The 25,470-nt window shown below is 28.3% G+C and overlaps 1 protein-coding gene and 1 long non-coding RNA gene across 2 annotated transcripts; both read right to left on the bottom strand.

Moving 5' to 3' along the window:
- Positions 1 to 1,780: 1,780 nt before the first annotated feature.
- Positions 1,781 to 21,920, bottom strand: LOC126550161 (uncharacterized). Its single transcript, XR_007604203.1, has 3 exons — positions 21,845 to 21,920; positions 21,680 to 21,769; positions 1,781 to 1,833 (listed from the first exon to the last, which is right to left on the bottom strand). It is a non-coding gene; the product is annotated as an uncharacterized LOC126550161 (long non-coding RNA).
- Positions 21,921 to 22,627: 707 nt separating this feature from the next.
- Positions 22,628 to 25,078, bottom strand: LOC126550160 (uncharacterized). Its single transcript, XM_050201196.1, has 2 exons — positions 24,028 to 25,078; positions 22,628 to 23,899 (listed from the first exon to the last, which is right to left on the bottom strand). The coding sequence occupies exon 2, from the start codon at positions 23,826 to 23,828 to the stop codon at positions 22,848 to 22,850; it is 981 nt and encodes a 326-aa protein (XP_050057153.1). The 5' UTR covers positions 23,829 to 23,899; positions 24,028 to 25,078; the 3' UTR covers positions 22,628 to 22,847.
- Positions 25,079 to 25,470: the final 392 nt, after the last annotated feature.

The following is a 25,470-nucleotide window of genomic DNA, read 5'->3' as shown; positions in this document are numbered from 1 at the left end:
AGATATGGAAAACAGGATTCTAGTTGTTATTTTGAGAGGTATAAAGTAAAACTTTCCATTTTCTTTAAAAATATTTAAAAGCTATGAAAAAAGAAAATAATATAGTCAAAAATATTTAAACATATTCTAAGCTATTTATTCAATTAAAAAATTCATTCCGTATTTAGTATTTACTATTCATACTTATGCATAAGTCAATGATAATAATATAATATGATTTAAATTTTAATATTAATTAAAGGAAAAATGACAAGTATGGAATACTATTTTGTTTGTGATCCCCAGCGAATACAATTTCTATACAGTGTATGAAATGTTTTAGGCAAAAAACAATTCATTCCAAGGTATACTTAATAATATAAAATAAAAAACACTAAAAGCAATATAAATAAATTTAAAAATATCACTTTGTACATTTTCCTGGCGATTGTAAACTCTCCCGATGGTACACTCTCCCGGGTCTACTCCAGTACTACCTGACAAAAACGTGTAAACTCTCCCGGATTTATTTCTGTACTACCTAACGGAAATATGTAAACTCTCCCGGGTCTAGTAAAAATCATAAAATAAATTTAATATATATTTAAGTTGCGTTTAAAAATAGTCAATCATATATAATAATAATTACAATATAAATTAATGTCTTTAGCTGCTATGAACATGATATTATAGTCAAAATACAATAAAAAATAAAATTTTAAAAAATCCAATATACATTTAAGTTTCTTTTAAAAATATTCAATAATAATAATATAAGTTACAAATACAAAATATACGTAAAAATTTCCAACTCGTAGTGTAGCAATAACATTTAAGAAAACTCGGGAGAGCTTACATACTTCCTACAGGTAACTATAAAGTTGACCCGGGAGAGTTTACACATTTACTTCAGGTAAACATAATTTTGACCCGGGAGAGTTTACTATTTTTAAAAATCGGGATAGTTTACCATAAAATCGGGAGAGTTTACTACCGCCCCATTTTCCATAGTAAGTATACAAATATGCTGAGTGGAATCCAAAACCATTTTTTAAGTAATTATCTGATTAGGTACACATAATGTTTCACTGTTGTAATTAGGTTAATTGTGTTTTGTTCTAAGAACTGATGGTCTTTCTTTAAAGAAAAAGGAACTTATCTTTTCTTTATTAGATACAATATAATTTTTCCCGCAAAATATATTATCTTAATTTAATATATTGTACAAGTAATAATAAAAAAAACATATTGAAATAAAAAGTAAATATCTACAAAAAAAATCTAACACTATAAAATCACCATACATTTCACATTTTTTTTTCTTATCCAAAATCATGTACATGTATTATTCTAAAATATTCTCACTATCAAAAATTAATCAATTTTTAATGTTAAATTTCGACAGTGAAATATTTAAGTAGGCAGGCATAGCCTGTAATAAGTCATAATTCATATTGGTATAAAATATAAATACACATATTTTTTATCACTCATAGTTCAAAAAAATATATATTAAAAATCGTACTACCTAATTCTACTGCTTAAAAGTTAGTGTTAATCATGTAAGAAATATTTTTATCTCGTAAAATACCCGACATGACTTGAAGTTATGTAGATCAACAAAAAATCTAATGAAAATATTTACTGTTAAGCGATTGAATGTAAATGTTGAAAAATGTTATCTTAGGTTATGTATATATAAAACACGATATATTTATACACGCGTGCGTTGTTATTGATTTCGAGAATTCCCCTACACGCATATAGTTCTAAAACTGTTTGCTAATAAACATTATCCACTTTTAATTTGAACTGAAGTAATATTACTAAGTAAGTAATACAAACACCGACCGCCTGAAACAAAACGGAATACAAAATTTATATTAACTACTGGACTTTGTAAATATTTTAAAGTTTAATACGATGATTGGGATGTTGAGAAAATAATATTTACTTTTATTGACTGTCAACTATAATAATATATCTGTAGTTTATTAACAAAAAGTATAAATTCATTATTCTTCGTCTACCTCACAATCTATTTATTCGAATATGCAGGCCATATTATAGTTTTATAATAAAATTGAATAGCTTGAAAGTGGCTAAGTCTCGACACTTAAAAAAAAAATATTATTTATTTAATCTAAAATTTCTGTACAGTAAAAAAGTGCAGATTTCGTAACAACTTAAAACCATACGAAAATCACACCTCATTATTCAAACTCTATGAATTTTGCTAAAATGTAATTCTTATAATATCACAATAATAAAAAATACCATGAAAGAATCATGAAAAAAAAAAATCAATACTTACTTACAAATCATCGTGTAACATTAAATATGACTTTTGTTAAGCGATTTTTATTCAATGAGCTAAGGAGATGAGGAAACTAATAATATAGGTATATATTACCAATTTTATAAGGACAATAATACAGAACAACAGTATTATACCAAGAGTGACCATCATTTTTTTAGTTAAAAAGTGAAAAAACGTATTAACTATTATACATTAATAATACATTAATAATATAAATATAATTATTAATAATTCAATAATGATAGTACGACTACTAAGTAATAACTTAATGCTATGCATTTTATTACAAAAATTACGACCATTATTTGACAAAATATTTATTTATATAATCAAAAAAATATAAAATATACAATTTGAAAATATTAATACTACGCAAAATTCGACTTTTAAAGCATAGATAGCAACAAAAAAAAAATACAGGATTATTTAAAAAAAGCAAAAACAAGAATATTAACTATTAAAAAAGAATGGTCAAGTGGATAAAAATCTGCAGCTGTATAGAAGGTGAATAAAGACCATGATGTGATAAATTTGAATCCAATGAAAGGTATCAATGTATACGAAAAACGATTCTGAACGGAGATGAAATGTCGACATAGATTGATTTATGGTCGATACTAAAAAAATGGTTAGGTTTTAATGGCCTAAATACACCTAAATTTAGGTTTTTAAAAATGAATGCAAGCAAAACATAAAGAAAATCTTAAAATACATTTTAAACTCTTAGCTACTTATACAAACAACATTATGAATTATACCGCCCAAAAACTAAGCAAATAAAAAGTGATTTTGACTAACCTTAGTCAACGTTTGAACATCAAACTCTAATAATTGTGCCTCTATATATGTATTACTATAAATTTTGAATCTCTATGAAATTAACATATGAAGAACTTTGAATTATATTCTCAAGAATTATAACATAACCAAAACAATAATATCGACAATTATAAATTTAAAACAATACGAACAGGAGTATTTAAAATAACAAAAAAATTCATTAAAATAGGAAAATATTTATCATATCAATAATGAAAATAAAAAACTGTAAATACAAAAAGAATCGAAATAATTGATGAATATTATAAATATCCACGACTATTTTAGATACACAACAAATCAAATACATCAATTGAAGATAATAAATAAATACATATAAAAAAAAATTTGACATTTTAAAAGTTTTTATGCATTTACATTAATTATTATTATTATTTATTAATTCGGAGATATTCAATGTTTTTACTGTTCTAAACGACACAACGACGTTTTTTTAATATGTTAAGTACATTTGCGAAATGATAGTATGTATTTTAAGCTATGAAAAATACGAAAAACTAGTATTTTTTTGAAAAAACTGACAACAAGTGGCAAGGAGCAGAAAAAGAAAAAAAAATTTGTCAATTTTTCCATTTTTATGCATTTATATTAATTAGGCAACGCTTTAGATCATATGTGTTCAATTTCGAATCCGAAAACTTACTCCTTCACCAAGTATTTAACGTAATGTGATTTTTTCAAAAAAACGGTATTTCGTAAATTTGGACTTTAAATTCTGAGATATACAATGTTTTTACTGTTCTAAACGACACAACGACGTTTTTTTAATATGTTAAATGCGTTTGCGAAATGATAGTATGTATTATAAGCTATGAAAAATACGAAAAACTAGTATTTTTTTGAAAAAACTGACAACAAGTGGCAGTAAGCAGAAAAAGAAAAAAAAATTTGTCAATTTTTCCATTTTTATGCATTTATATTAATAAGGCAACGCTTTAGATCATATGTGTTCAATTTCGAATCCGAAAACTTACTCCTTCATCAAGTATTTAACGTAATGTGATTTTTTCAAAAAAAAACGGTATTTCGTAAATTTGGACTTTAAATTCGGAGATATTCAATGTTTTTACTGTGCTAAACGACACTGCGACGTTTTTTCAATATGTTAAATGCGTTTTCGAAATGATTGTATGAATTTAACACTATGAAAAATACGAATAACTAGTATTATTTTGAAAAAACTGACAACAAGTGGCAGTGAGCAGAAAAAGAAAAAAAAAATTGTCAATTTTTCCATTATTATGCATTTATATTAATTAGGCAACGCTTTAGATCATATGTGTTCAATTTCGAATCCGAAAACTTACTCCTTCACCAAGTATTTAACGTAATGTGATTTTTTCAAAAAAACGGTATTTCGTAAATTTGGACTTTAAATTCGGAGATATTCAATGTTTTTACTGTGCTAAACGACACTACGACGTTTTTTCAGTATGTTAAATGCGTTTTCGAAATGATTGTATGAATTTAACACTATGAAAAATACGAATAACTAGTATTTATTTGAAAAAACTGACAACAAGTGGCAGTGAGCAGAAAAAGAAAAAAAAATTTGTAAATTTTTCCATTTTTATGCATTTATATTAATTAGGCAACGCTTTAGATCATATGTGTTCAATTTCGAATCCGAAAACTTACTCCTTCACCAAGTATTTAACGTAATGTGATTTTTTCAAAAAAACGGTATTTCGTAAATTTGGACTTTAAATTCGGAGATATTTAATGTTTTTACTGTTCTAAACGACACAACGACGTTTTTTTAATATGTTAAGTACATTTGCGAAATGATAGTATGTATTTTAAGCTATGAAAAATACGAAAAACTAGTATTTTTTTGAAAAAACTGACAACAAGTGGCAAGGAGCAGAAAAAGAAAAAAAAATTTGTCAATTTTTCCATTTTTATGCATTTATATTAATTAGGCAACGCTTTAGATCATATGTGTTCAATTTCGAATCCGAAAACTTACTCCTTCACCAAGTATTTAACGTAATGTGATTTTTTCAAAAAAACGGTATTTCGTAAATTTGGACTTTAAATTGAGATATTCAATATTTTAACTGTTCTAAACGATACAACGACGTTTTTTTAATATGTTAAATACGTTTGCGAAATGATAGTATGATTTTAAGCTATGAAAAATACGAAAAACTAGTATTTTTTTGAAAAAACTGACAAAAAGTGGCAGTGAGCAGAAAAAGAAAAAAAATTTGTCGATTTTTCCATTTTTATGCATTTATATTAATAAGGCAACGCTTTAGATCATATGTGTTCAATTTCGAATCCGAAAACTTACTCTCTTCACCAAGTATTTAACGTAATGTGATTTTTTCAAAAAAACGGTATTTCGTAAATTTGGACTTTAAATTCGGAGATATTCAATATTTTTATGTTCTAAACGACACTACGACGTTTTTTCAATATGTTAAATGCGCTTTCGAAATGATTGTATGAATTTAACACTATGAAAAATACGAAAAACTAGTATTTTTTTGAAAAAACTGACAACAAGTGGCAGTGAGCAGAAAAAGAAAAAAAAATTGTCAATTTTTCCATTTTTATGCATTTATATTAATTAGGCAACGCTTTAGATCATATGTGTTCAATTTCGAATCCGAAAACTTACTCCTTCACCAAGTATTTAACGTAATGTGATTTTTTCAAAAAAACGGTATTTCGTAAATTTGGACTTTAAATTCTGAGATATACAATGTTTTTACTGTTCTAAACGACACAACGACGATTTTTAATATGTTAAATGCATTTGCGAAATGATAGTATGTATTTTAAGCTATGAAAAATACGAAAAACTAGTATTTTTTTGAAAAAACTGACAACAAGTGGCAAGGAGCAGAAAAAGAAAAAAAAATTTGTCAATTTTTCCATTTTTATGCATTTATATTAATTAGGCAACGCTTTAGATCATATGTGTTCAATTTCGAATCCGAAAACTTACTCCTTCACCAAGTATTTAACGTAATGTGATTTTTTCAAAAAAACGGTATTTCGTAAATTTGGACTTTAAATTCTGAGATATACAATGTTTTTACTGTTCTAAACGACACAACGACGTTTTTTTAATATGTTAAATGCGTTTGCGAAATGATAGTATGTTTATAAGCTATGAAAAATACGAATAACTAGTATTTTTTTGAAAAAACTGACAACAAGTGGCAGTGAGCAGAAATAGAAAAAAAAATTTGTCAATTTTTCCATTTTTATGCATTTATATTAATTAGGCAACGCTTTAGATCATATGTGTTCAATTTCGAATCCGAAAACTTACTCCTTCACCAAGTATTTAACGTAATGTGATTTTTTCAAAAAAACGGTATTTCGTAAATTTGGACTTTAAATTCGGAGATATTCAATATTTTTACTGTTCTAAACGACACTACGACGTTTTTTTAATATGTTAAATGCGTTTGCGAAATGATAGTATGTTTTAACTATGAAAAATACGAATAACTAGTATTTTTTTGAAAAAACTGACAACAAGTGGCAGTGAGCAGAAAAAGAAAAAAAAATTGTCAATTTTTCCATTTTTATGCATTTATATTAATTAGGCAACGCTTTAGATCATATGTGTTCGATTTCGAATCCGAAAACTTACTCCTTCACCAAGTATTTAACGTAATGTGATTTTTTCAAAAAAACGGTATTTCGTAAATTTGGACTTTAAATTCGGAGATATTCAATGTTTTTATGTTCTAAACGACACTACGACGTTTTTTTCAATATGTTAAATGCGTTTTCGAAATGATAGTATGAATTTTACACTATGAAAAATACGAATAACTAGTATTTTTTTGAAAAAACTGACAACAAGTGGCAGTGAGCAGAAAAAGAAAAAAAATTTGTCAATTATTCCATTTTTTTGCATTTATATTAATTAGGCAAAGCTTTAGATCATATGTGTTCGATTTCGAATCCGAAAACTTACTCCTTCACCAAGTATTTAACGTAATGTGATTTTTTCAAAAAAACGGTATTTCGTAAATTTGGACTTTAAATTCGGAGATATTCAATATTTTTACTGTTCTAAACGACACTACGACGTTTTTTTAATATGTTAAATGCGTTTGCGAAATGATATTATGAATTTTACACTATGAAAAATACGAATAACTAGTATTTTTTTGAAAAAACTGACAACAAGTGGCAGTGAGCAGAAATAGAAAAAAAAATTTGTCAATTTTTCCATTTTTATGCATTTATATTAATTAGGCGACGCGTTAGATCATATGTGTTCAATTTCAAATCCGAAAACTTACTCCTTCACCAAGTATTTAACGTAATGTGATTTTTTCAAAAAAACGGGTTTTCGTAAATTTGGACTTTAAATTCTGAGATATTCAATATTTTAACTGTTCTAAACGATACTACGACGTTTTTTCAATATGTAAAATACGTTTTCGAAATGATAGTATGAATTTAACACTATGAAAAATACGAATAACTAGTATTTTTTTGAAAAAACTGACAACAAGTGGCAGTGAGCAGAAAAAAAAAAAAAAAATTTGTAAATTTTTCCATTTTTATGCATTTATATTAATTAGGCAACGCTTTAGATCATATGTGTTCAATTTCGAATCCGAAAACTTACTCCTTCATCAAGTATTTAACGTAATGTGATTTTTTCAAAAAAACGGTATTTCGTAAATTTGGACTTTAAATTCTGAGATATTCAATGTTTTTACTGTGCTAAACGACACTACGACGTTTTTTCAGTATGTTAAATGCGTTTTCGAAATGATAGTATGTATTTTAACTATGAAAAACGAAAAACTAGTATTTTTTTTTGAAAAAACTGACAAAAAGTGGCAGTGAGCAGAAAAAGAAAAAAAAATTTGTCGATTTTTCCATTTTTATGCATTTATATTAATAAGGCAACGCTTTAGATCATATGTGTTCAATTTCGAATCCGAAAACTTACTCCTTCACCAAGTATTTAACGTAATGTGATTTTTTCAAAAAAACGGTATTTCGTAAATTTGGACTTTAAATTCGGAGATATTCAATATTTTTATTGTTCTAAACGACACTACGACGTTTTTTTCAATATGTTAAATGCGTTTTCGAAATGATTGTATGAATTTAACACTATGAAAAATACGAAAAACTAGTATTTTTTTGAAAAAACTGACAACAAGTGGCAGTGAGCAGAAAAAGAAAAAAAAAATTGTCAATTATTCCATTTTTATGCATTTATATTAATTAGGCAACGCTTTAGATCATATGTGTTCAATTTCGAATCCGAAAACTTACTCCTTCACCAAGTATTTAACGTAATGTGAATTTTTCAAAAAAACGGTATTTCGTAAATTTGGACTTTAAATTCTGAGATATACAATGTTTTTACTGTTCTAAACGACACAACGACGTTTTTTTAATATGTTAAATGCGTTTGCGAAATGATAGTATGTATTTTAAGCTATGAAAAATACGAAAAACTAGTATTTTTTTGAAAAAACTGACAACAAGTGGCAGTGAGCAGAAAAAGAAAAAAATTTGTCAATTTTTCCATTTTTATGCATTTATATTGATAAGGCAACGCTTTAGATCATATATGTTCATTTCGAATCCGAAAACTTACTCCTTCATCAAGTATTTAACGTAATGTGATTTTTTCAAAAAAACGGTATTTCGTAAATTTGGACTTTAAATTCTGAGATATTCAATATTTTAACTGTTCTAAACGATACAACGACGTTTTTTTAATATGTTAAATGCGTTTGCGAAATGATAGTATGTATTTTAAGCTATGAAAAATACGAAAAACTAGTATTTTTTTGAAAAAACTGACAACAAGTGGCAGTGAGCAGAAAAAGAAAAAAAATTTTGTCAATTTTTCCATTTTTATGCATTTATATTGATAAGGCAACGCTTTAGATCATATATGTTCAATTTCGAATCCGAAAACTTACTCCTTCATCAAGTATTTAACGTAATGTGATTTTTTCAAAAAAACGGTATTTCGTAAATTTGGACTTTAAATTCTGAGATATTCAATATTTTAACTGTTCTAAAAGATACAACGACGTTTTTTTAATATGTTAAATACTTTTGCGAAATGATAGTATGTATTTTAAGCTATGAAAAATACGAAAAACTAGTATTTTTTTGAAAAAACTGACAACAAGTGGCAGTGAGCAGAAAAAGAAAAAAAAATTTGTCAATTTTTCCATTTTTATGCATTTATATTGATAAGGCAACGCTTTAGATCATATATGTTCAATTTCGAATCCGAAAACTTACTCCTTCATCAAGTATTTAACGTAATGTGATTTTTTCAAAAAAACGGTATTTCGTAAATTTGGACTTTAAATTCTGAGATATTCAATATTTTAACTGTTCTAAACGATACAACGACGTTTTTTTAATATGTTAAATACTTTTGCGAAATGATAGTATGTATTTTAAGCTATAAAAAATACGAAAAACTAGTATTTTTTTGAAAAAACTGACAAAAAGTGGCAGTGAGCAGAAAAAGAAAAAAAAATTTGTCGATTTTTCCATTTTTATGCATTTATATTAATAAGGCAACGCTTTAGATCATATGTGTTCAATTTCGAATCCGAAAACTTACTCCTTCACCAAGTATTTAACGTAATGTGATTTTTTCAAAAAAACGGTATTTCGTAAATTTGGACTTTAAATTCTGAGATATACAATGTTTTTATACTGTTCTAAACGACACAACGACGTTTTTTTAATATGTTAGCGTTTGTTGCGAAATGATAGTATGTATTTTAAGCTATGAAAATACGAAAAACTAGTATTTTTTGAAAAAACTGACAACAAGTGGCAGTGAGCAGAAAAAAAAAAAAAAATTTGTCAATTTTTCCATTTTTATGCATTTATATTGATAGGCAACGCTTTAGATCATATATGTTCAATTTCGAATCCGAAAACTTACTCCTTCATCAAGTATTTAACGTAATGTGATTTTTTCAAAAAAACGGTATTTCGTAAATTTGGACTTTAAATTCTGAGATATTCAATATTTTAACTGTTCTAAACGATACAACGACGTTTTTTTAATATGTTAAATACTTTTGCGAAATGATAGTATGTATTTTAAGCTATGAAAAATACGAAAAACTAGTATTTTTTTGAAAAAACTGACAAAAAGTGGCAGTGAGCAGAAAAAGAAAAAAAATTTGTCGATTTTCCTTTTATTTTTATGCATTTAATTAATAAGGCAACGCTTTAGATCATATGTGTTCAATTTCGAATCCGAAAACTTACTCCTTCACCAAGTATTTAACGTAATGTGATTTTTTCAAAAAAACGGTATTTCGTAAATTTGGACTTTAAATTCTGAGATATTCAATATTTTAACTGTTCTAAACGACACTACGACGTTTTTTCAATATGTTAAATGCGTTTTCGAAATGATTGTATGAATTTAACACTATGAAAAATACGAAAAACTAGTATTTTTTTGAAAAAACTGACAAAAAGTGGCAGTGAGCAGAAAAAGAAAAAAAAATTTGTCGATTTCTCCATTTTTATGCATTTATATTAATAAGGCAACGCTTTAGATCATATGTGTTCAATTTCGAATCCGAAAACTTACTCCTTCACCAAGTATTTAACGTAATGTGATTTTTTCAAAAAAACGGTATTTCGTAAATTTGGACTTTAAATTCTGAGATATTCAATATTTTAACTGTTCTAAACGATACAACGACGTTTTTTTAATATGTTAAATACTTTTGCGAAATGATAGTATGTATTTTAAGCTATAAATACGAAAAACTAGTATTTTTTTGAAAAAACTGACAAAAAGTGGCAGTGAGCAGAAAAAGAAAAAAAAATTTGTCGATTTTTCCATTTTTATGCATTTATATTAATAAGGCAACGCTTTAGATCATATGTGTTCAATTTCGAATCCGAAAACTTACTCCTTCACCAAGTATTTAACGTAATGTGATTTTTTCAAAAAAACGGTATTTCGTAAATTTGGACTTTAAATTCTGAGATATACAATGTTTTTACTGTTCTAAACGACACAACGACGTTTTTTTAATATGTTAAATGCGTTTGCGAAATGATAGTATGTATTTTAAGCTATGAAAAATACGAAAAACTAGTATTTTTTTGAAAAAACTGACAACAAGTGGCAGTGAGCAAAAAAAAGAAAAAAAAATTTGTCAATTTTTCCATTTTTATGCATTTATATAATTAGGCAACGCTTTAGATCATATATGTTCAATTTCGAATCCGAAAACTTACTCCTTCATCAAGTATTTAACGTAATGTGATTTTTTCAAAAAAACGGTATTTCGTAAATTTGGACTTTAAATTCTGAGATATTCAATATTTTAACTGTTCTAAACGATACAACGACGTTTTTTTAATATGTTAAATACTTTGGCGAAATGATAGTATGATTTTAAGCTATGAAAAATACGAAAAACTAGTATTTTTTTGAAAAAACTGACAAAAAGTGGCAGTGAGCAGAAAAAGAAAAAAAATTTGTCGATTTCTTCCATTTTTATGCATTTATATTAATAAGGCAACGCTTTAGATCATATGTGTTCAATTTCGAATCCGAAAACTTACTCCTTCACCAAGTATTTAACGTAATGTGATTTTTTCAAAAAAACGGTATTTCGTAAATTTGGACTTTAAATTCGGAGATATTCAATATTTTTATTGTTCTAAACGACACTACGACGTTTTTTTCAATATGTTAAATGCGTTTTCGAAATGATTGTATGAATTTACACTATGAAAAATACGAAAAACTAGTATTTTTTTGAAAAAACTGACAACAAGTGGCAGTGAGCAGAAAAAGAAAAAAAAAATTGTCAATTATTCCATTTTTATGCATTTATATTGATTAGGCAACGCTTTAGATCATATGTGTTCAATTTCGAATCCGAAAACTTACTCCTTCACCAAGTATTTAACGTAATGTGAATTTTTCAAAAAAACGGTATTTCGTAAATTTGGACTTTAAATTCTGAGATATACAATGTTTTTACTGTTCTAAACGACACAACGACGTTTTTTTAATATGTTAAATGCGTTTGCGAAATGATAGTATGTATTTTAGCTATGAAAAATACGACGAAAACTAGTATTTTTTTGAAAAAACTGACAACAAGTGGCAGTGAGCAGAAAAAGAAAAAAAAATTTGTCAATTTTTCCATTTTTATGCATTTATATTATAAGGCAACGCTTTAGATCATATATGTTCAATTTCGAATCCGAAAACTTACTCCTTCATCAAGTATTTAACGTAATGTGATTTTTTCAAAAAAACGGTATTTCGTAAATTTGGACTTTAAATTCTGAGATATTCAATATTTTAACTGTTCTAAACGATACAACGACGTTTTTTTAATATGTTAAATACTTTTGCGAAATGATAGTATGTATTTTAAGCTATGAAAAATACGAAAAACTAGTATTTTTTTGAAAAAACTGACAAAAAGTGGCAGTGAGCAGAAAAAGAAAAAAAAATTTGTCGATTTTTCCATTTTTATGCATTTATATTAATACGGCAACGCTTTAGATCATATGTGTTCAATTTCGAATCCGAAAACTTACTCCTTCACCAAGTATTTAACGTAATGTGATTTTTTCAAAAAAACGGTATTTCGTAAATTTGGACTTTAAATTCGGAGATATTCAATATTTTTTTGTTCTAAACGACACTACGACGTTTTTTCAATATGTTAAATGCGTTTTCGAAATGATTGTATGAATTTAACACTATGAAAAATACGAAAAACTAGTATTTTTTTGAAAAAACTGACAACAAGTGGCAGTGAGCAGAAAAAGAAAAAAAAAATTGTCAATTATTCCATTTTTATGCATTTATATTAATTAGGCAACGCTTTAGATCATATGTGTTCAATTTCGAATCCGAAAACTTACTCCTTCACCAAGTATTTAACGTAATGTGAATTTTTCAAAAAAACGGTATTTCGTAAATTTGGACTTTAAATTCTGAGATATATCAATGTTTTTACTGTTCTAAACGACACAACGACGTATTTTTAATATGTTAAATGCGTTTGCGAAATGATAGTATGTATTTTAAGCTATGAAAATACGAATAACTAGTATTTTTTTGAAAAAACTGACAACAAGTGGCAGTAAGCAGAAAAAGAAAAAAAATTTGTCAATTTTTCCATTTTTATGCATTTATATTAATAGGCAACGCTTTAGATCATATGTGTTCGATTTCGAATCCGAAAACTTACTCCTTCACCAAGTATTTAACGTAAAGTGATTTTTTCAAAAAAACGGTATTTCGTAAATTTGGACTTTAAATTCGGAGATATTCAACATTTTAACTGTTCTAAACGATACAACGACGTTTTTTTAATATGTTAAATGCGTTTGCGAAATGATAGTATGAATTTTACTCTATGAAAAATACGAATAACTAGTATTTTTTTGAAAAAACTGACAACACGTGGCTGTGAGCAGAAAAAGAAAAAAAATTTGTCAATTATTCCATTTTTTTGCATTTATATTAATTAGGCAAAGCTTTAGATCATATGTGTTCGATTTCGAATCCGAAAACTTACTCCTTCACCAAGTATTTAACGTAAAGTGATTTTTTCAAAAAAACGGTATTTCGTAAATTTGGACTTTAAATTCGGAGATATTCAATATTTTTACTGTTCTAAACGACACTACGACGTTTTTTTAATATGTTAAATGCGTTTGCGAAATGATTGTATGAATTTAACACTATGAAAAATACGAAAAACTAGTATTTTTTTGAAAAAACTGACAACAAGTGGCAGTGAGCAGAAAAAGAAAAAAAAATTGTCAATTATTCCATTTTTATGCATTTATATTGATTAGGCAACGCTTTAGATCATATGTGTTCAATTTCGAATCCGAAAACTTACTCCTTCACCAAGTATTTAACGTAATGTGATTTTTTCAAAAAAACGGTATTTCGTAAATTTGGACTTTAAATTCTGAGATATACAATGTTTTTACTGTTCTAAACGACAACGAACGACGTTTTTTTAATATGTTAAATGCGTTTGCGAAATGATAGTATGTATTTTAAGCTATGAAAAATACGAAAAACTAGTATTTTTTTGAAAAAACTGACAACAAGTGGCAGTGAGCAGAAAAAGAAAAAAAATTTGTGTCAATTTTTCCATTTTTATGCATTTATATTATAAGGCAACGCTTTAGATCATATATGTTCAATTTCGAATCCGAAAACTTACTCCTTCATCAAGTATTTAACGTAATGTGATTTTTTCAAAAAAACGGTATTTCGTAAATTTGGACTTTAAATTCTGAGATATTCAATATTTTAACTGTTCTAAACGATACAACGACGTTTTTTTAATATGTTAAATACTTTTGCGAAATGATAGTATGTATTTTAAGCTATGAAAAATACGAAAAACTAGTATTTTTTTGAAAAAACTGACAAAAAGTGGCAGTGAGCAGAAAAAGAAAAAAAAATTTGTCGATTTTTCCATTTTTTTATGCATTTATATTAATACGGCAACGCTTTAGATCATATGTGTTCAATTTCGAATCCGAAAACTTACTCCTTCACCAAGTATTTAACGTAATGTGATTTTTTCAAAAAAACGGTATTTCGTAAATTTGGACTTTAAATTCGGAGATATTCAATATTTTTATTGTTCTAAACGACACTACGACGACGTTTTTTCAATATGTTAAATGCGTTTTCGAAATGATTGTATGAATTTTACACTATGAAAAATACGAATAACTAGTATTTTTTTGAAAAAACTGACAACACGTGGCTGTGAGCAGAAAAAGAAAAAAAAATTTGTCAATTATTCCATTTTTATGCATTTATATTAATTAGGCAACGCTTTAGATCATATGTGTTCAATTTCGAATCCGAAAACTTACTCCTTCACCAAGTATTTAACGTAATGTGAATTTTTCAAAAAAACGGTATTTCGTAAATTTGGACTTTAAATTCTGAGATATACAATGTTTTTACTGTTCTAAACGACACAACGACGTATTTTTAATATGTTAAATGCGTTTGCGAAATGATAGTATGTATTTTAAGCTATGAAAAATACGAATAACTAGTATTTTTTTGAAAAAACTGACAACAAGTGGCAGTAAGCAGAAAAAGAAAAAAAAATTTGTCAATTTTTCCATTTTTATGCATTTATATTAATAAGGCAACGCTTTAGATCATATGTGTTCAATTTCGAATCCGAAAACTTACTCCTTCACCAAGTATTTAACGTAATGTGATTTTTTAAAAAAAACGGTATTTCGTAAATTTGGACTTTAAATTCTGAGATATACAATGTTTTTACTGTTCTAAACGACACAACGACGTTTTTTTAATATGTTAAATGCGTTTGCGAAATGATAGTATGTATTTTAAGCTATGAAAAATACGAAAAACTAGTATTTTTTTGAAAAAACTGACAACAAGTGGCAGTGAGCAGAAAAAAAAAAAAAATTTGTCAATTTTTCCATTTTTATGCATTTATATTGATAAGGCAACGCTTTAGATCATATATGTTCAATTTCGAATCCGAAAACTTACTCCTTCATCAAGTATTTAACGTAATGTGATTTTTTCAAAAAAACGGTATTTCGTAAATTTGGACTTTAAATTCTGAGATATACAATGTTTTTACTGTTCTAAACGACACAACGACGTTTTTTTAATATGTTAAATGCGTTTGCGAAATGATAGTATGTATTTTAAGCTATGAAAAATACGAAAAACTAGTATTTTTTTGAAAAAACTGACAACAAGTGGCAGTAAGCAGAAAAAGAAAAAAAAATTTGTCAATTTTTCCATTTTTATGCATTTATATTAATAAGGCAACGCTTTAGATCATATGTGTTCAATTTCGAATCCGAAAACTTACTCCTTCACCAAGTATTTAACGTAATGTGATTTTTTCAAAAAAACGGTATTTCGTAAATTTGGACTTTAAATTCTGAGATATACAATGTTTTTACTGTTCTAAACGACACAACGACGTTTTTTTAATATGTTAAATGCGTTTGCGAAATGATAGTATGTATTTTAAGCTATGAAAAATACGAAAAACTAGTATTTTTTTGAAAAAACTGACAACAAGTGGCAGTGAGCAGAAAAAGAAAAAAAAATTTGTCAATTTTTCCATTTTTATGCATTTATATTGATAAGGCAACGCTTTAGATCATATATGTTCAATTTCGAATCCGAAAACTTACTCCTTCATCAAGTATTTAACGTAATGTGATTTTTTCAAAAAAACGGTATTTCGTAAATTTGGACTTTAAATTCTGAGATATTCAATATTTTAACTGTTCTAAACGATACAATGACGTTTTTTTAATATGTTAAATACTTTTGCGAAATGATAGTATGTATTTTAAGCTATGAAAAATACGAAAAACTAGTATTTTTTTGAAAAAACTGACAAAAAGTGGCAGTGAGCAGAAAAAGAAAAAAAAATTTGTCGATTTTTCCATTTTTATGCATTTATATTAATAAGGCAACGCTTTAGATCATATGTGTTCAATTTCGAATCCGAAAACTTACTCCTTCACCAAGTATTTAACGTAATGTGATTTTTTCAAAAAAACGGTATTTCGTAAATTTGGACTTTAAATTCGGAGATATTCAATATTTTTATTGTTCTAAACGACACTACGACGTTTTTTCAATATGTTAAATGCGTTTTCGAAATGATTGTATGAATTTAACACTATGAAAAATACGAAAAACTAGTATTTTTTTGAAAAAACTGACAACAAGTGGCAGTGAGCAGAAAAAGAAAAAAAAAATTGTCAATTATTCCATTTTTATGCATTTATATTAATTAGGCAACGCTTTAGATCATATGTGTTCAATTTCGAATCCGAAAACTTACTCCTTCACCAAGTATTTAACGTAATGTGAATTTTTCAAAAAAACAGTATTTCGTAAATTTGGACTTTAAATTCTGAGATATACAATGTTTTTACTGTTCTAAACGACACAACGACTTTTTTTTAATATGTTAAATGCGTTTGCGAAATGATAGTATGTATTTTAAGCTATGAAAAATACGAAAAACTAGTATTTTTTTGAAAAAACTGACAACAAGTGGCAGTGAGCAGAAAAAGAAAAAAAAAATTGTCAATTATTCCATTTTTATGCATTTATATTAATTAGGCAACGCTTTAGATCATATGTGTTCAATTTCGAATCCGAAAACTTACTCCTTCACCAAGTATTTAACGTAATGTGAATTTTTCAAAAAAACGGTATTTCGTAAATTTGGACTTTAAATTCTGAGATATACAATGTTTTTACTGTTCTAAACGACACAACGACGTTTTTTTAATATGTTAAATGCGTTGCGAAATGATAGTATGTATTTTAAGCTATGAAAAATACGAAAACTAGTATTTTTTTGAAAAAACTGACAACAAGTGGCAGTAAGCAGAAAAAGAAAAAAAAATTTGTCAATTTTTCCATTTTTATGCATTTATATTAATTAGGCAACGCTTTAGATCATATGTGTTCCATTTCGAATCCGAAAACTTACTCCTTCACCAAGTATTTAACGTAATGTGATTTTTTCAAAAAAACGGTATTTCGTAAATTTGGACTTTAAATTCGGAGATATTCAATATTTTTACTGTTCTAAACGACACCACGACGTTTTTTTAATATGTTAAATGCGTTTGGTAAATGATAGTATGAATTTTACACTATGAAAATTACGAATAACTTGAATTTTTTTGAAAAAACTGACAACAAGTGGCAGTGAGCAGAAAAAGAAAAAAAAATTTGTCAATTTTTCCATTTTTATGCATTTATTTTAATAAGGCAACGCTTTAGATCATATGTGTTCCATTTCGAATCCGAAAACTTACTCCTTCACCAAGTATTTAACGTAATGTGATTTTTTCAAAAAAACGGTATTTCGCAAATTTGGACTTTAAATTCGGAGATATTCAATATTTTAACTGTTCTAAACGATACAACGACGTTTTTTTAATATGTTAAATGCGTTTGCGAAATGATAGTATGAATTTTAAGCTATAAAAAATACAAAAAACTAGTATTTTTTTGAAAAAACTGACAACAAGTGGCAGTGAGCAGAAATAGAAAAAAAAATTTGTCAATTTTTCCATTTTTATGCATCTATATTAATAAGATGACGCTTTAGATCATATGTGTTCAATTTCGAATCCGAAAACTTACTCCTTCACCAAGTATTTAACGTAATGTGATTTTTTCAAAAAAACGGTATTTCGTAAATTTGGACTTTAAATTTTGAGATATTCAATATTTTAACTGTTCTAAACGATACAACGACGTTTTTTTAATATGTTAAATACTTTTGCGAAATGATAGTATGTATTTTAAGCTATGAAAAATACGAAAAACTAGTATTTTTTTGAAAAAACTGACAAAAAGTGGCAGTGAGCAGAAAAAGAAAAAAAAAATTGTCGATTTTTCCATTTTTATGCATTTATATTAATAAGGCAACGCTTTAGATCATATGTGTTCATTTCGAATCCGAAAACTTACTCCTTCACCAAGTATTTAACGTAATGTGATTTTTTCAAAAAAACGGTATTTCGTAAATTTGGACTTTAAATTCGGAGATATTCAATATTTTTATTGTTCTAAACGACACTACGACGTTTTTTCAATATGTTAAATGCGTTTTCGAAATGATGTATGAATTTAACACTATGAAAAATACGAATAACTAGTATTTTTTTGAAAAAACTGACAACAAGTGGCAGTGAGCAGAAAAAAAAAAAAAAAATTGTCAATTATTCCATTTTTATGCATTTATATTAATTAGGCAACGCTTTAGATCATATGTGTTCAATTTCGAATCCGAAAACTTACTCCTTCACCAAGTATTTAACGTAATGTGAATTTTTCAAAAAAACGGTATTTCGTAAATTTGGACTTTAAATTCGGAGATATTCAATGTTTTTACTGTTCTAAACGACACAACGACGTTTTGTTAATATGTTAAGTACATTTGCGAAATGATAGTATGTATTTTAAGCTATGAAAAATACGAAAAACTAGTATTTTTTTGAAAAAACTGTCAACAAGTGGCAAGGAGCAGAAAAAGAAAAAAAAATTTGTCAATTTTTCCATTTTTATGCATTTATATTAATTAGGCAACGCTTTAGATCATATGTGTTCAATTTCGAATCCGAAAACTTACTCCTTCACCAAGTATTTAACGTAATGTGATTTTTTCAAAAAAACGGTATTTCGTAAATTTGGACTTTAAATTCTGAGATATACAATGTTTTTACTGTTCTAAACGACACAACGACGTTTTTTTAATATGTTAAATGCGTTTGCGAAATGATAGTATGTATTTTAAGCTATGAAAAATACGAAACAGTAGTATTTTTTTGAAAAAACTGACAAGAAGTGGCAGTAAGCAGAAAAAGAAAAAAAAATTTGTCAATTTTTCCATTTTTATGCATTTATATTAATAAGGCAACGCTTTAGATCATATGTGTTCAATTTCGAATCCGAAAACTTACTCCTTCACCAAGTATTTAACGTAATGTGATTTTTTCAAAAAAACGGTATTTCGTAAATTTGGACTTTAAATTCTGAGATATACAATGTTTTTACTGTTCTAAACGACACAACGACGTTTTTTTAATATGTTAAATGCGTTTGCGAAATGATAGTATGTATTTTAAGCTATGAAAAATACGAATAACTAGTATTTTTTTGAAAAAACTGACAACAAGTGGCAGTGAGCAGAAAAAGAAAAAAAAATTTGTCAATTTTTCCATTTTTATGCATTTATATTGATAAGGCAACGCTTTAGATCATATATGTTCAATTTCGAATCCGAAAACTTACTCCTTCATCAAGTATTTAACGTAATGTGATTTTTTCAAAAAAACGGTATTTCGTAAATTTGGACTTTAAATTCTGAGATATACAATGTTTTTACTGTTCTAAACGACACAACGACGTTTTTTTAATATGTTAAATACGTTTGCGAAATGATAGTATGTATTTTAAGCTATGAAAAATACGAAAAACTAGTATTTTTTTGAAAAAACTGACAACAAGTGGCAGGAAGCAGAAAAAGAAAAAAAAATTTGTCAATTTTTCCATTTTTATGCATTTATATTAATAAGGCAACGCTTTAGATCATATGTGTTCAATTCGAATCCGAAAACTTACTCCTTCACCAAGTATTTAACGTAATGTGATTTTTTCAAAAAAACGGTATTTCGTAAATTTGGACTTTAAATTCTGAGATATACAATGTTTTTACTGTTCTAAACGACACAACAACGACGTTTTTTTAATATGTTAAATGCGTTTGCGAAATGATAGTATGTATTTTAAGCTATGAAAAATACGAAAAACTAGTATTTTTTTGAAAAAACTGACAACAAGTGGCAGTGAGCAGAAAAAGAAAAAAAAATTTGTCAATTTTTCCATTTTTATGCATTTATATTGATAAGGCAACGCTTTAGATCATATATGTTCAATTTCGAATCCGAAAACTTACTCCTTCATCAAGTATTTAACGTAATGTGATTTTTTCAAAAAAACGGTATTTCGTAAATTTGGACTTTAAATTCTGAGATATTCAATATTTTAACTGTTCTAAACGACACAACGACGTTTTTTTAATATGTTAAATGCGTTTGCGAAATGATAGTATGTATTTTAAGCTATGAAAAATACGAAAAACTAGTATTTTTTTGAAAAAACTGACAAAAAGTGGCAGTGAGCAGAAAAAGAAAAAAAAATTTGTCGATTTTTCCATTTTTATGCATTTATATTAATAAGGCAACGCTTTAGATCATATGTGTTCAATTTCGAATCCGAAAACTTACTCCTTCACCAAGTATTTAACGTAATGTGATTTTTTCAAAAAAACGGTATTTCGTAAATTTGGACTTTAAATTCGAGATATTCAATATTTTTATTGTTCTAAACGACACTACGACGTTTTTTCAATATGTTAAATGCGTTTTCGAAATGATTGTATGAATTTAACACTATGAAAAATACGAAAAACTAGTATTTTTTTGAAAAAACTGACAACAAGTGGCAGTGAGCAGAAAAAGAAAAAAAAATTTGTCAATTTTTCCATTTTTATGCATTTATATTAATTAGGCAACGCTTTAGATCATATGTGTTCAATTTCGAATCCGAAAACTTACTCCTTCACCAAGTATTTAACGTAATGTGATTTTTTCAAAAAAACGGTATTTCGTAAATTTGGACTTTAAATTCTGAGATATTCAATATTTTAACTGTTCTAAACGATACAACGACGTTTTTTTAATATGTTAAATGCGTTTGCGAAATGATAGTATGAATTTTACTCTATGAAAAATACGAATAACTAGTATTTTTTTGAAAAAACTGACAACAAGTGGCAGTGAGCAGAAAAAGAAAAAAAAATTTGTCAATTTTTCCATTTTTATGCATTTATATTAATTAGGCAACGCTTTAGATCATATGTGTTCAATTTCGAATCCGAAAACTTACTCCTTCACCAAGTATTTAACATAATTTTATTTTCTACTTACTGAAGTGAAGAGTCGAACATTTACAGTGAAAAGATCACACATCGAAAATTCTATTATAGTACTAGATATTTGATTTGAAAATATTTGTAACTGAAAAAATATAACAGAAATAAAATATTATATAGTTTATGCATATAGCATAGTTGCAATATAGTTTATAATAACCTCTTCTTTTGTACAAACATCTAAACAGTATCTGGATATGTCCGTTATTGTTTCTTTCGACCTTAGTGCCTATAAGTAAACAAACAAATTATAAACAATAAATAATCCTCACATTAAAAAAAAGTTCTCCATCCCTAATGAACAACATGTCAGTTGTCAATTCAAATAATATTTCAAAAAATCAGTGTGGAAATGAGCATTGTTTGTATTATTTTTTTTTAATTCAAAATAGGGAAGTACTGCATGATGAAATAGCAACATTGAGATACAGTAAACTAAAAAATATGTCAAAATTAATAACATTAATATATTATACTTAATACTCTATTAATTAATATATTTTGATTTTTCAATACCCTTGTATTATTTAATTTTAATTTTAAAGTACCGGCATTCTATGTGTTATAAAAGTTTAAGTTTATATAGCATATGCCATATACATTTTACCCATGAATATACTATGTACTGTAGGAAATAATTTTACCATATATTAGGTAGTTTCAAAATTTAATAAAAAATTTTACTTTAATTATTTTTAAGACTTCATAACGTTTTCATTTTAAATATGTTTGAAAATATGATGCGATGTCCGACTGAATAAGTGATCCTTACAGCAATTTATATTTTTTAAAGCTAAGCCTTACACATTAATATTTGATAAGTATTTATTACATTTTCTTTGTCATCATTAGGTATTACCTTAGAATAATTTTTATTTGTATCCATGTATAGGTATATTAAGATTTATTTCAGAATTCAAAATATACAAAGTCTTCAGGTTTTTATAATTTGTTTTTTTCAATTTTGACAGTAGCGGTTTGGACCAAAGTTTTAGAGTAGAATAATATCAGTATTATGTATTCTTATTAGTTTTTAAAGGGGGTAGAGATATCGCTCGAAAGCTTTTTGCGAGATCAAGTCTCCCGACGAAAGTCTATACACTGATTTCCCGCATATTATACGTCGTCGACTGTTTACGATATTATTATAATATTATAATATATTAACTGGCCTGTTTCACAGTGGCGTCCACCGTCATGGTGACGACGAAAAACCGGAACGTGTACTGGCTGAGCCACATGAATATGTACATGGTGGCCATGTCGCCGGCCGGCTGATCGACCGAGTTCTTCAGGTGGTAGTAGACGTCGAACAGGGCCATCACGCACAGGTTGCACAGCGCCAGGCCTATGGGCACGGCGAACGCGGGCTTGAGCGCGTCCACGGCCTCGCGGATCAGCCGGTGCCGGAACCGGAACCGTTCGACGGCGTCGACCAGCGGCTGTCCGGTGGCCGCCGAGAAGTACAGGTGCGACGGCCGGCCGTCGTCGTCGTCGCCGTCGTACGGTATCCAACCGGCGCCGCGGCCGCCGGGCGGCGGCGGCGGCGGTTCTTCGCGCGCCTGCGCCTGCGCCCGGCCGTCCACGATCCACTCGCCGACGGCCTCCATCTCGGCGTTGAGGTCCGCGAACCTCGTGTACAGCGCGTAGAACAGCCGCACGAAGTGCGTCTCGTACAGGCACGCGTACAGGTTCTGCGAGTACATGAGGGCGAAGTACACCATGACGGCCACCGGCCGGTCGTCGGACACGAACCGGTACAGCCGGAACGCGTTGACCGGCAGGATGAGCGCCATCGACGTGTACAACACGACGGCGCCGAACGTCGCGTGGCCGAGGTACCGCGGCCGCCCGTCCCCGGTGGCCGGCGCGGTCCTGTACGCGTCGTGCAGCTCGTTGCGCTCCGTGTACGCGGCCACGGCGCCGCGGTGTTTGCGCCACGCCACCGCCACCGCGGCCAGGCACGTGACGCTCACCGACCTCGCGTATATGCCGGCCATGAACGACACGTGCTCGTCGCAGCTTTCCCCGTCCAGTAGACACTCGAAGTAGGGCGTCAGCACGAAGTTGAACGCGCACATGGCGGCCATCGCGGCCATGGCCGCCGACACGACGGCGCGCCGTCCGAATCGTCCGCACCGCATGATCGCGCGCGTCCTGTCCGGCTGCTATGCTTCGCGACAGTGCAGTCGACTTATTGTAATAGTTCGCGGACCTTTAACGAAAAAATCGTCATTCGAGTCGTACCGTAGTGGTCATGTTCGAAAAATTCAAACACTTTTGATCATTTGTTTATATTTTCTGCCGTTCATACGCTGTACAATACTGAAAAACTAAACTCACCCGAACTCTTAGGTGTGTTCATATAAAATGAAACATAAAAAGAATCGTAGGTATTGACCGCTTTAGAAAGATAGCATTCGGTAGTCGGATAGCGGTCAAGTATCGCTCGGTCGGTTCAAACATAGTATACCTAATACGCTGCTATGAATCGAGTACCAATAAGATCTTTTATTTACTTTACCAGCTGTTCAAGCAGCTCGTCATGGCTCACAGCGTTCGATCATCAAATTTCGATTTACAGCTATAATGAGTTATAGATATAGTGTGATTAATATAACTTATATAATATTAAAAAATTACCCGAACATGTTTACGGTATGGTATTAATAATTATTGTGTACCGGCGCTAGTCTGCTGTCGACGTCGTATTCCTAAACTTTAAAATTTTTATTGGTAAGCAAGTACCTATATACTTGTATCTGGGCACGGCCTTTAGGTATATATTATTACAATATAAAATATTTCAATGCTACCCCAAAATGATGTTAAACAACAACAACTTATGAACGATGTGTTATTTTAAAATTATTTTCAACTAAAAAACAAAAACAAACGCCCTGTTAATTGTTGTTTTTACGCATACCCATTTAATAATACGATTAATAATAAAAGCTATAAAGTCAATTTAAAAATGTATACAATACTAATTGATATAGCACTATCATAATCTACGCGATAATAATTAAAATACCAAATAGGACCGACCCTTATTAAGCGATAAAAATGATAGTCTGTAATATTGAATGCGTTATGTACATAATTAATTCTGGCCTTAACAGAAAAAGAAAATTTACGTTATATAGTCATCAAATATAGTTTTAACATTAAATTAAAAACAAAAATACTACAATAAAACAATCAAAAATATAGTAACCGCTTTACTGTAGATGTCTAGTAGTATACCTCTTCATTGAGTAGGTCATTGCAGTAATGGATGTGTTAAATTTAAATTCAATCGTTGCATACGCAAAATGATTCCGAGCGAAAATGATCCGTTAGCAGTCAGCATATTTTATTGCTTTTATATTTTATCAAATATTGGTTGATATCAGTGGCGTATAACTAATTACATATAAAATTATAGTAATTAATTTAACTATTAACAGTATAGATACCATTTTTTCTCAGAAGGAAAGTTCTTAAATATTCTTTGGTGTTTTTAAATTATTATATGATTTAAAATCGAATAAAATATGTATGCATAATATAAATACAAATATTTATAAATTTATAACTATTAAAATAAGTAGAAAATAAAAATATATAGGTACCTACATTTAAATTAAATAAATTGGTAAGTACCTATAAAATTATACAAGGGTCATGTATATATAGATTAAATTATAATATAACAAATTAAATTTTTTTATTAAATACATAATAAATTGAGTTATTTATTAATAGCATATAAAAATTGCATTACACATTCTATTAGGCATGTGT

The sequence above is a fragment of the Aphis gossypii genome, chromosome 2 (assembly GCF_020184175.1).
Source record: "Aphis gossypii isolate Hap1 chromosome 2, ASM2018417v2, whole genome shotgun sequence".
NCBI lineage: Eukaryota > Metazoa > Arthropoda > Insecta > Hemiptera > Aphididae > Aphis > Aphis gossypii.
This window is presented reverse-complemented; position numbering and strand designations above follow the sequence as displayed.